Source organism: Sprattus sprattus (genome assembly GCF_963457725.1).
Source record: "Sprattus sprattus genome assembly, chromosome: 6".
Taxonomy (NCBI): domain Eukaryota; kingdom Metazoa; phylum Chordata; class Actinopteri; order Clupeiformes; family Clupeidae; genus Sprattus; species Sprattus sprattus.
Genome location: NC_137925.1, coordinates 33976766 through 33988976, shown reverse-complemented (window position 1 = coordinate 33988976; position 12211 = coordinate 33976766). Strand labels below are relative to the sequence as shown.

Genomic DNA, 12211 nt, shown 5'->3' with positions numbered 1-12211 from the left:
TCTAATCAAGTTCTCTTTTCAGTAGTCTATAATAATTCAAAGGTTTTGTGAACATATGATTATGCTTAAATCATACTCCCTTTTGTTAAATTAAATGTCACCTAGCAGGAAGCTGTCTGTACTGTTTACGGTAAAGAGGGCGGTGATGCACTTTCACCCCGCTAATCCGGAAGTTTACGTTCTGAGCGGCATGGTGCTTCCATGCTTGTCAATGAACACATTCTCAGTGACTGATGCTACTGTGATTTCGTTTACAAAATGTCATCTAAGAAAAATAAAGGCAAAAGCAAAAAAGCAAGTGATGGAGACAACTCCAGCTTGAAGTATTCAGAAGATGCAGATAGTTCTGGAGTCGGAGGGAATTGCAGCAATGGAGCTCTAAGTGTTACCGACTTCATCGAGAAAGGTATTAGAAAACTAACGTTTCAAAGTTACCTTTGAAGATAATCTGAAATACAATATAGAGTTGTATATGCAGAGACCGTTGCAGAGTTGTATCTCCTGACAGTTGTAATGCGATTTAACTGTGTAATGTGTAAGTTAATTATCAGAGAACTCATCTGGTACAAGTAGCCTATTTGACCGTTAATTCTGTGTTCATAGAAATGGATCTGGTGCAAACTAATAGCTTAAGATAGTTTAAGCTCTAGCTAGTGCGTCATGAAAGATAACATCAAGTCTCATCACTCTGACAGCTGACTTGCTCTACAGTGTTAGCTTACGTGAAGCTCACTTCTCCCAAATACACTCACCTTGTCATCAACACATTATTTTCTACGTGTCCCATTTCGTGCAGATGGTTTTCTTTTGTTTTATTTCTAGGATTTTGTTTGTTTTTTGTTTGTAGCTGATGAAAAAGTCCCTAAAAGATGCAGATCCCTACTTGCACAGCTGAGTCTGAACACAATGAAGTCTGCAGGTGTGTGCATTGGAAGACCAGCCCTGCTTACTACCACCACAGGTCAACAGGAGGTGTGTGACAAAAAAGTATATTTACACATACAGGAAATTAACTTGGTGTGGTTGGTGCATAGGACATAAATCACACAAAGAATGGCATGGATAAGATAATTTTTTTCTTGCAGGACCATAGACCTGAACATTAAATTGTACTTAAACTACAATTTGAACTTCTCAGTAGATTTTAGGTTCACTTTCCCCGTTGGGTAATTATAATAAAATAGGATATTGTGGCTTTTCGTTTCCAGTTTTCAGGCCATTCAAATGCCCATAACACAGAAATCTGATATGGTCTAATCCAGTGGTTCTCAAACGTTTCACCGTGAGTACCACCTCAGAAAATATTTGGCTTTCAAAGTACCACCATTGTAACTATCATTGACCTTCGGTAGCCTGTGCGCGATAGGAACTAAGTGTTATTACCTCACTGTAATGCCTGATCAGGAGAATGAGCATGGCTCAGATAAATAACAAACTTAAATTATAGGGATCTAGTTGTTGGGAAATGGGAAAACTGTCTGCGTACCACCAAAAGGGAGCCGCGTACCACCAGTGGTACACGTACCACAGTTTGAGAACCACTGGTCTAATCACTGCAATAACATTAGTAACAAACCAGTCATTCATCTTGGTTTAGTAACTGAATCTTTATAATTAGCAATGGTACTCTACATTTGCCACAGACTACAAAGGAAGTTCACTGTGTCCAATCAGCACAATACTTAAGTTTCGTACAAGTCTGAGTGTGTTTGTGTTGTGGTTCAGGTGTGCTTGGCTTGGCCAGTTGGAGCCTTCCCCTCCAGGAAAGTGGGCCTCACAAAAAGCACCCAGACGAGCCTTCGGGTGAAGCCTGGGAATGGCGTGTTCCTACACCCAGTAACAGGGCCCATTCTGCAGGCAGAGGACATTGAACTCTCCCTCTGGTAAGAGACCAGACCATAATGTTATGGGCCTAAAAAGCAAACTTGACACTATTTTGCCAAGCTTAACATGTCAAGGTACATTGAAGAGCGTGTGAATATTTTATTTTATTTTAATTATTTACTGTTTTATGATCCTGTGAATTGTGAATTGTGATATGAGGCTACTACTGAATATGCAATGCATTGGTGGTGTTGAAGTCAGTTGTTAATGCATCAAGAGAGAGGGCTTTTACTGGTGTGGCTGTCACAGAATAACATGAAATAAAAAGGTGTCAACTATGGGTGTATCATGTAGTTAAACTGGTGTGGTTTCATGGAGTTCTATCCAATGTTACAATAGTAGGTTCCAGGCCAGTTTTGAAAGTAATGGTTGAAAAAGATACAAACTTAGAATTTTGAATTGCTTTTTAAAGTGGTTGTAGATCAATTATTTATCAGCTGCAATTCCAGGCCCAGTTAACTCATTTCACATGGAACGTTTTTGCTCCTGTTTATGCTTTTGTAAAAAGAAAATAAGCAGTTAACGCCATCTGCTGGTGGTCTTAATGAACATAACGTCTTGAGACGGTTTTGAGAAAGTTCAGTGAGCATAAATCTTGTGCTGATTTTAACATTTATTTTATTTTGTATTTATTTAATTACTTCATGTGCTTCATGTTTAAGCCAAGAGGACAGTGCTCTTAATGTGGAAGAATTCAGCAAATTTCTTCTGCGGACCCTGGGTAAGGTTGGAGGTTCTCTATGTATTGTGCTGACTTGGATTTTTTCGGATTTTAGATCCATTTTCTAATTCCTGAAGCCTAAATGTAAAACTGTTAAGATATGCAATCTGTATGTGGTATTTTTCTTTATTTTCTTTACCTTTATTTCATTTTAAATTAGATGGGAGGATAGTTCTGCCTGGAACCACCCTGTCTGTGACCTTCTTTGGCCGGTCCTGCAGTGTAACTGTGGAGAAAGTGAAAGGGGTAGACGGACTGACCCTGGAGAAAGTGAAAGGGGTAGACGGACTGACACTGGAGCGGACTGTCTCCCAGGGGGAGGCAGACACTACCTGCCCAGACGACAGCTCCACCTCCAGCTCCCTGGAGGTCTCCCTCCAGCTCAGCCTCCTGAACCTGGAGGACCAGGACCAGAGGATCTCCGTGAGCACCCCTTCTAGACCCAGTGTCCCAGCACTCAGCACTCCAGTCAGGCCTGGCGCGCCCGCCCCCTGTGTGCCTCTCTGGGTGGACAGCCCACTACCCGCTATGCCGCATACCCCAGATGCCCTGGCGGACAGCTTAGCCAGCCCAGAGCAGGATGGGACGCCCGGTCTGAAGCAGCTGGACTCCGATGCCTCCACAGCTCCACCTGGTGGCGCTTCTGGGAGTGACACCTTTTACTGTGTGTTGGCGAGCACCAGGCTGAGGTTCCGAGGCCGACAGAGGGAGGAGAGGGACCATGAGGCCTCTGAGCTGCCCGCGGTCACCTACAGCATGATCGGAGGGCTGAGCAGTCAGCTTGACACCATCCGAGAGACCATCGAGCTGCCTCTCAAACATCCTGAACTCTTCAAGCGCTACGGTATGCAGAGAGGGCCTCCCCCTATCCTGTCAGACTGTTAAGGAGAAGCAGTCCACAGACAGAAGTTCAAGGGTGATGTTAGAAGTGTATTCATATGTTTCAGTAGGTATAGAGTGGGAATGGGAGTTTTTCAGCAGATGAACAGTGTGAACGCAGCCTTATAGTTGTGTGGAGTGTGTCTGTTTCTCACACTCCTTAGATTGATGAAATATTAGAGAGCCCTGCAAATTTGTGAATATTAGTATTTTGTGTGAAAGCATTGGTCGTTGGTACAATTATGAACATACTTTGTAACCAATGATTTTGAAGGACTTCAAGCAATAATGGCATTTAATATATAATTTTAATGTGTCATGGTGACATGATTAAGAACATGATTTAATGGAACTAATTATTTTAGTATTGATAGCGGTTCATGGCCTGTGTCTGTTTACTCCCAGGAATCCCAGCTCCAAGGGGTGTTCTTCTCCACGGCCCTCCTGGCACAGGGAAGACCATGATAGGGCGAGCAATAGCCAATGAGGTCGGAGCTCACATGACTGTCATCAATGGCCCAGAGATCATGAGCAAGTAAAGCATTTTATACTTCCATTAAATATTACAAATATTCTATGTGGAAAACTGTGCGGCATATGTACTTTTAAAGAGCATGTATCATCCTCTGATTTTTTTTCCAAAATCATATGAACTTTTTATATTCAGGACAGGTTCTGTAACAATAATTCAAAAGTAGCATGCATGTTGTGTTTGTATTGTTTTTTCTTAATCACAAAAAAAAATTGCTAAATGATTAGCTTTATTATTACTTTTTGTAAAGTAGTTTTTGGCTTGGAAGGGTAGAATGGAGGAAAATGTCCAAAAAGCATGCAGTCTTAAAGAAGGCCCATGACTGACATGTTATCTTTCTCTTTGACCCACTTCGAGCGAGTGAGTCCATCTGCTGTCTGCGTGTTTTTCAGGCAGAGGCCCCCCAACACACACACGCACAAACACACACACACACACACACACACACACACACACACACACACACACACACACGCCAGGCCTGGCCCCGAGGGGAAACTCACACCTTCTGGTGTCCAGTGACTGTTATTACTTTATTGCACATGTTTATTTTAACCACACTATTTTGTTTTGAGGTTCTATGGAGAGACGGAGGCCCGACTAAGGCAGATCTTTGCAGAGGCGTCTCAGAGGTAAGCTGTGTATTCCCCAATCACCTCTGTACCTCTCGTGTGCTTTACACCATCATTTGCAGTTTAAAATAACTCGGGATGAATGTCACAACAACAGCCTATTCAAGTGGATGTTCCATAATACTGATAACACCGTGTTGTTTTATCATAGTACATAGAGCATGACTATACTGTGAGATTTGATTTAGACACTCAGGGCCTGATTTACTAACATGCGACCGCTGCTTAATCTGCGTTCGCACATTAACGCACAGTGTTTTTGCGCATTTTCCGTGGTATTTATCAAACCACATCTGCGCTGGGCACTGTGTGCTTACTCCGCCCTTTGAAGGGCCTGATTTACTAACATTGATTTGCGAACGCAGCTTAATGCCAGGCGCACATTAACGCACGGTGTTTATTTATCAAGCCAGATCTGCGCTGGGCAATCATTATTTAGCGCACCGTTAAAAGACGGGAGAAATTGCCTGCAAGTTACTGCCCACCATGGAGATTCGAGGAAGAAAAAACTAAGGTTCAGCGGAGAGGAGATAGATATATTGGTTCACGTTCGCTCAATCATTGAACCTGATTCAATGGGTTATATTGTTGTTTTGCCCGCCATCACCTACAGCGAGATGTTTAAAAGAACACGATTATAAATAATATGCTATTGGTGGCATTAATGCATAAACTGTCTATTATAACAATATAGGTGTGTACATGGCGAGATTAATACGTTCTTGGTCATGGGTTCACTACAATATCCCCACTGAAACAAATACATTTACCAAGTAGCCAGTTCTCTCCAAAATCACCGTTGCTCAATCATGAATAGATGGCACTATTCCGGAAGATAAAACTGTCATGGACAGACCACTACCACGTAAGTAATGGTCATGTTGGCATCACATATGACCTGGACATTCATTGAATATGTGTGCTTTCTGTTTCGGTAAACGTGTTCGTGGATTGAAGGTGGGACTGTTTGCATGTGGGTGCAAGCAATGGTTCCAATTACGTTCGGAAAGTTTGCAAATTCAAAAAAAGTCCTGTTTGATGTCTCTAATTTCAGCTATGGCAATGGGGAAATGTATTGACCAGCGCAACGTAGCAATGCGTCGAGTACCTGGGTGAATATTTGGCTGAGTGAAGGCTGAGATATACCAACTGCTGATGAAATAACTGTTTGAAATGATCCGATGCCAATATTTGTAATGTTGTCCTGAGTTTAACAACTGATGGAATGGAATGTGATCTCCAATTTGAAAGGATATAGATTTATCCTAATTAACGGAGACTCAGTCAAGTGAAAAATGGAAGGTCAAATAATCCAGGCTTTATTCTTTACGGTATTGCGCAATAGAGGAGAGAGACAAGACTAGGTTTCGCTAACAAGTAGGTCCACCTTGGCTAATCTCACTGACTGACTGTTCTGAAATTCCTGTATTTAAGAAGAAGACATGGGGGATGGGGGTGGTTACCAGAATGCTAATTCGTACCTAAAAGACAGAAGGGCTAAGATGGTCTATATCCTGGCCTGAGGTGTTATCACTTCCCACAGTGATCTAGATAGCTGTGACCATTTGGGTTCTTACAGAATACACAGGAAGTTTTATAATTAACATTATATAGCTCTTGACTGTGGATAACATTGAATAATTAATCTTCTATTTCTCAGATACTATCAGGTTGGAGGCTTCGATGTCTCTGACCTGGTTCAGACGTATTGCGTGGCTGGTTAACCTGTACCGTCTAATGATTTGTGGATGCTTAACTGAAAAAGTGTTATACGAGTTGAAAAAATATTTCTGTGCGCTATCTCTGTCTATATCTTCGCCTTGCTCTTATAACTGGTGCAATATCAACGTTTTCAGACTCAATGGAAATGCGCTTCCTGCTTAAGACGTGCTTTTAGGAGGCGGAGAATTATCCCGCAAATTGAGACGTGCGCTCGACAGGCAGTTTTAGTAAATACCAAGCAATACATCATTAGGCGCACTTACCTTCTCTCCTCCCATTAAATTGCGCTCCATGCCCACGTTCCACCCAGGTTTCCACCCACGTTTCCGTGCCCTCCCCTGTTCACACCCACAGGCGTTAATATGCGCTGCGCCCCCTTAGTAAATACCATTTTATGTTTACGACCGCTATTTTACGCCTGAAATGGGCGCAATCCTGTTAGTAAATCAGGCCCTGAGAATCTCTTATGCAACAGGCATGTGTATTGTTTTATTGTGCAGTCACATAGCATGACTTTATACTGTGAGCCTCCCCTCCTCTTCCGGCAGAAGGCCTGCTATTATCTTCATCGACGAGCTGGACGCCCTCTGCCCCAAGAGGGAGGGGGCTCAGAACGAGGTGGAGAAGCGGGTGGTGGCCTCTCTCCTCACACTCATGGATGGCATCGGATCAGTGAGTATAAGGAACCCTCTCTCAGTTAGAGAGCTCAAATACATCAGAGATACTCTCATTGCACCACTATGTATAAGGAACCATCTCTCAGTTAGTGAGCTCAAAGACATCAGAGATACTCTCATTGCACCACTGAGTATAAGGAACCATCTCTCAGATAGAGAGCTCAAAGACATCAGAGATACTCTCTCCCTCTTAAAGGCACAATATGCAACAATTATGCTTCAGGATTAGGGTTAGGATAAACAGTTTAACCTTAAAATAACAGCTTAAAACAAATTGGGGGGCTACAATGACTTTTAATATGGAGAATTGCGTCCGTGCCAATGGCATAGCAGGGTCGACAGGCATATAACTGCCTTCTGTAGTTTTGCCTGCCGATGCCCGCCGACCTGACTTTGATTACCTTCTGCCGATCTAGTAAGTAGCTTATTTGCCGTCTTGCTTAGTCTTGTGTTGCACATGATTGATGTTTGACTGTGTAAGGACAGTCGTTGAGTAATTAGTTTGTCATAATGTCAAAGTCAGCACATTTCAAGAGATTTCGTTAGTTTTAGCTGCTAGCATACCTTTAGCGAATAGCTATTAATCCTTAATGCACCTTTAAGTTTACATGCACACATTATCACACACGTTCTCTCTCTCTCTCTGCCCTCCACTCAGTGCACAAAACCATGGTAAATTAGCACCCAAAACAGGACTGGGATAGAGCATTCAGTTTGATATGATGGGCCACGATGAGCCTCTCTCCTCTCTCCCCTCTCCCCTCTCCCCTCTCCCTTGGCCTGGGAAACATATCGCAGCCGTGGGGGTCACACTGTCCACAGTCCGTTACGTGCCAAACTGACATTTTTCTGTCGCAAAGTAGAGCTCCAGCCCTGCGTCCAGTCCTCTGTGTATTCCTCTCCCAAAAACAGATGCCTCCCTCCCTCCCTCTCTCTCTTTCCCTCCCTCCATGTTTATTATCCCAGACCCCTCTGCTCTGCTGGGCTGGAGGCTGGATAATCCAAGGTCACCCCAAAAATGGGCCTGTGCTCTGGAATGTGGCGAAAGCACTTCCTCGTTCCGAATTCCACTTCATGCTGTCATTTTATTTGTGTTTTGCCCAGAGACCCCCATCCACCCATCCTCACCCCCCGACATTCTCCCCCTTTTCTTAGCCCCAAGGAGTTGCACAAAGAAGATTTTGTGGTGAAGTGTGTGTGTTTGTGTATGTGTCAGAGAGGAAATTATTTATTGGCGTTCAACTGGACCACCCTTGGAAGCACAATGTTGTTGGTCTTTTTTCTCCTCGCAAGTGTAGACTTTTTTTCCAGATACTGAAGGAGTTTGTCAGGAATATGTATCTAGGGCCTCACTCCCCACGCAGCTGAAAATGGACAGCTCAAATTATTGCAGACACAAGGGCAAACATTATGGAATAACCAAAAAAATAAGTTAGTTTGAAAAATGGCAATTTTGATCCTGAATCACACATAAATGCAAATATGTTTGTCATAGTTCAACTTTATAACAACCTTTTAGTATTACAAATACAAATAAGGAGAAAAATAATAATAAAAAAGTACATATATAACTGATACAAACAAAAAATATTAATATTTATGTAAAGGAGTATAAAGAAAGTAAGTACAAGCATACCTTACACATTTGATTATAAAATTCATAAAGGTATAAAACAAAGACATATATAGATATGCCCTTCATCTGCTGATGTGTAAAGCACTTTGAATGCCAATGTGTTCTATCTGTGCTATATTATTTAAACTGGCCTTGCCTAGCCCAAAGGAGTAACACTAAACATGCTTTCCTTTAACATGTCTTTCCTTGCCCATCCTTTTCATCCAGGAGGGTCACTCAGGGCAGCTGCTGGTGCTGGGGGCAACTAACCGGCCCCACGCGCTGGACCCCGCCCTGAGGAGGCCCGGCCGCTTCGATAAGGAGCTGGAGGTGGGGGTCCCCGGGGCGGCGGAGCGGGCGGACATCTTGAGAAAGCTGCTGCGCTCCATGCCCTGCCACCTGTCCGAGCAGGAAGTGCTGGGGCTGGCAGACGTTGCCCACGGTTACGTAGGAGCTGACCTTGCCGCCGTTTGCAAGGAAGCAGGTGGGTAACTTCCCCACTCTCACAACTACTCCAGTACTCACACACACACACACACACACACACACACACACACACACACACACACACACACACACACAGACACACACACACAGACACACAGTCACACACACACACGCATACACACAGTCACACACACACACGCACACGCACACACATACACACACAGTCACGCACACACACACACACACACACACACACACACACACACACACACACACACACACACACACACACACACACACACACACACACACACAGACACGCATACACACAAAGTGAGATCATCTAAGAATGTGTTTGTGTGTGTGTGTGTGTGTGTGTGTACACACAAACTCATACTTAGAATGTCTCCCTTCTTCATCTTTCCCTTGATACACTTAAAAACTGCACACTGGCCCTGGCATAATGCTCTCTCTTGCCAACCTTGTGGTAGTGCCACCCATAACCGGATGTGTTCTCGTCTGACAGTCTGAGGGGCCGGTGGTCGTGAGTCTTTAAATATTTAACCAGAGTGAATTGCCCTCAGAGTTTGGTCTGTCAACAGCTGTTTACAGGTACAGGAAATATCAGCTTGCCAACACACGGTGACAGGGGGCAGTAGGCTGCACCGTTTCAGCCCGTTTCAGCCTTCACTTCCACCGTCGCCCTCCAACTAAACAAACCTATTTCCATCTCCTCACCGCTCTCTTCACTGTAAGCAGAACCCAAATGAAAACCGCCCATCATGAGGTTGTTTTATTATGTCCAATACTGTACTCTCAGTGAGCAGGGCTATCTGTGTGTGTGTGAGCGAGAGAGAGAGAGAAAGGAAAGAGAGCGAGAGAGAAAGAGTGCTGCTTGTTGAAGGCCCCCCCACCCCTCGGCCAAGCGTGCCTTAATGTATGAGAACGGCGCGTAGTTTGGACAGGCCGAGGGAACACTGTGGTTCACCGCCACTGTTAGCTTCTACTCACACCAGGATGTGGGGGCGATCTACCGCCAAGCGGATGTGGTGATGTTCCACTGCTATCCCATGGAGAAAAAAACACACACACACTCACACACTCACTTGCACACACAGACACACACAGATACATAAAAAGCCCATTACTTGTCATCAAATTGTCAGATCGCTCCGTGACTGTCTGGAAGTGCTCCCCTGCTCCCCCATGCCCTCATCCTCCTCAACACCACCCCCCCATTCCTTTAATGGTAAACAGTGGCAGGATGGGGCTGTTTCTGTGGGTGGCAGGGGTCCATTTTCTCCCCAGGCCACAGATGAAGGGGGAAGTGGGGTCTGGGGGTTGGGGTGGTGGCTGCTCCCTCCTGGGTGGTCCCTGGAGCGCGGAGGATTGCGTTACCAGCTGAGGCTGGGGTGCTGGTGGCGGACGTGTTCCGGAGGCATCACCACTGCTGCTGATTTACGCCCCATGGGGACGGGGAGAAAGAGAGGGAGAGAGAGAGAGGGAGGGAGAGAGAGAGAGAAGGAGAGAGAGAGAGGAAGAGAGAGAGAGGAAGAGAGAGAGAGAGGAAGAGAGAGAGAGGGAGAGAGATAGAGGGGAAGAGATAGACGGGGGAGAGAGAGAGGGAGAGAGAGATAGGGAGAGAGAGGGGGGTGAGGGAGAGAGAGAGATAAGGAGAGGGAGAGAGAGAAGGAGAGTGAAAGGAGGAGAGGGAGGGGGAGAGAGAGATGTGACTTGCAGTGTTTTCTGTGCAAGTTCCCAAGGGCGAATGGTGAAGTGCCGGATTCCCAGCTTCCCCCAGAAAACTCCAGTGCTGAGACGAAGAGAGGCATGAAGGGAGAGAATGAAAACAGATAGAGAGAAAAATGAACAGAGGAATGGGCCTCCCATGTGCCCCAGGAAAAATAACAGCCCTCGGAGAAGATGGAATCTCCCTCAGCTCTTCACTTCCTGTGCGTTATTACATTAACATCACAGATCGATCATGCTGTTATTTCATACAACACCACGGGTGTGTTTGAAAAACACATCATTATGACTTCGCACCTTTCTGGCCTCCTGAGCCCCTTGGCTCGACATATATCCACAACAGATGAAGTTGCCTCGTACGAGGGGGGTCGTGTATGAACACCAAAATCAGTTTGTTGCTGCAGTTTAATGAATATAGCCTTGAAAATATGCAGTGTTTGCGTAAGCATGAATCTTTACCTGCGGGTTGTGGTTTTTCATTTGTGGGCTGCTTGGGTTTTTTTTTCTTCTCCTCTTCGGGGCGGGGGTGGTCGGGGGGTGTAGAGTTTAATGGGGGGTAGTGAGGATTTGTGCTCCATGGGCAAAAACAGACTAGCTCTCAGCACCTCAGGCCAGACAGTTTATGGGAGAACTGGGGAAACAGACTCTCCGACGTCACTCTACTGGCCTGCGTGATCATGGGAGGGTGGCTGCGACCTGTGGATGATTCGAGTCCGGGGCCGTGAATGCCTGTTTTTTCCTTTGCTTCGCTTTGTTGCAGAGGGGTCGCACGGAGAGAGAGAGAGAGAGAGAGAGAGAGAGAGAGAGAGAGAGAGAGAGAGAGAGAGAGAGAGAGAGAGAGAGAGAGAGAGAGAGAGAGAGAGAGAGAGAGAGAGAGAGAGAGAGAGAGAGAGAGAGAGAGAGAGAGAGAGAGAGAGAGAGAGAGAGAGAGAGAGAGAGAGAGAGAGAGAGAGAGAGAGAGAGAGAGAGAGAGAGAGAGAGTGTGAGTGAGAGTGAGTGAGTGAGTGAGTGAGTGAGTGAGTGAGTGAGTGAGTGAGTGAGTGAGTGAGTGAGTGAGTGAGTGAGTGAGTGAGTGAGTGAGTGAGTGAGTGAGTGAGTGAGTGAGTGAGTGAGTGAGTGAGTGAGTGAGTGAGTGAGTGAGTGAGTGAGTGAGTGAGTGAGTGAGTGAGTGAGAGAATAAAAGAGAGAAAGCACCTACAGGGAACAAACATGTGCAGAGAAGCCCAGTTGTTTCCTATCCCCTCTTCAGGTAACAATGACCCACCGGGGTGAACGTGCTCTGCCAGGCCGCCACTTCCTGTCCGACACATCCACGCTGGGCGCAGACGCCGGGTCACGCTCATGATTGTTCAG

At 45.3% G+C, this 12211-nt stretch overlaps 1 protein-coding gene across 1 annotated transcript in view; it reads left to right on the top strand.

Moving 5' to 3' along the window:
- Positions 1 to 258: 258 nt before the first annotated feature.
- Positions 259 to 12211, top strand: part of afg2a (AFG2 AAA ATPase homolog A) — a gene marked incomplete at both ends in the record, with an annotated part of 132769 nt that continues 120816 nt past the window's right edge. Inside the window, 9 exon segments of the mRNA XM_080840765.1 lie at positions 259 to 406; positions 848 to 972; positions 1726 to 1883; positions 2547 to 2605; positions 2766 to 3449; positions 3890 to 4019; positions 4592 to 4648; positions 6919 to 7042; positions 8891 to 9146. Coding sequence (XP_080696891.1) covers positions 259 to 406; positions 848 to 972; positions 1726 to 1883; positions 2547 to 2605; positions 2766 to 3449; positions 3890 to 4019; positions 4592 to 4648; positions 6919 to 7042; positions 8891 to 9146 — 1741 coding nt within the window.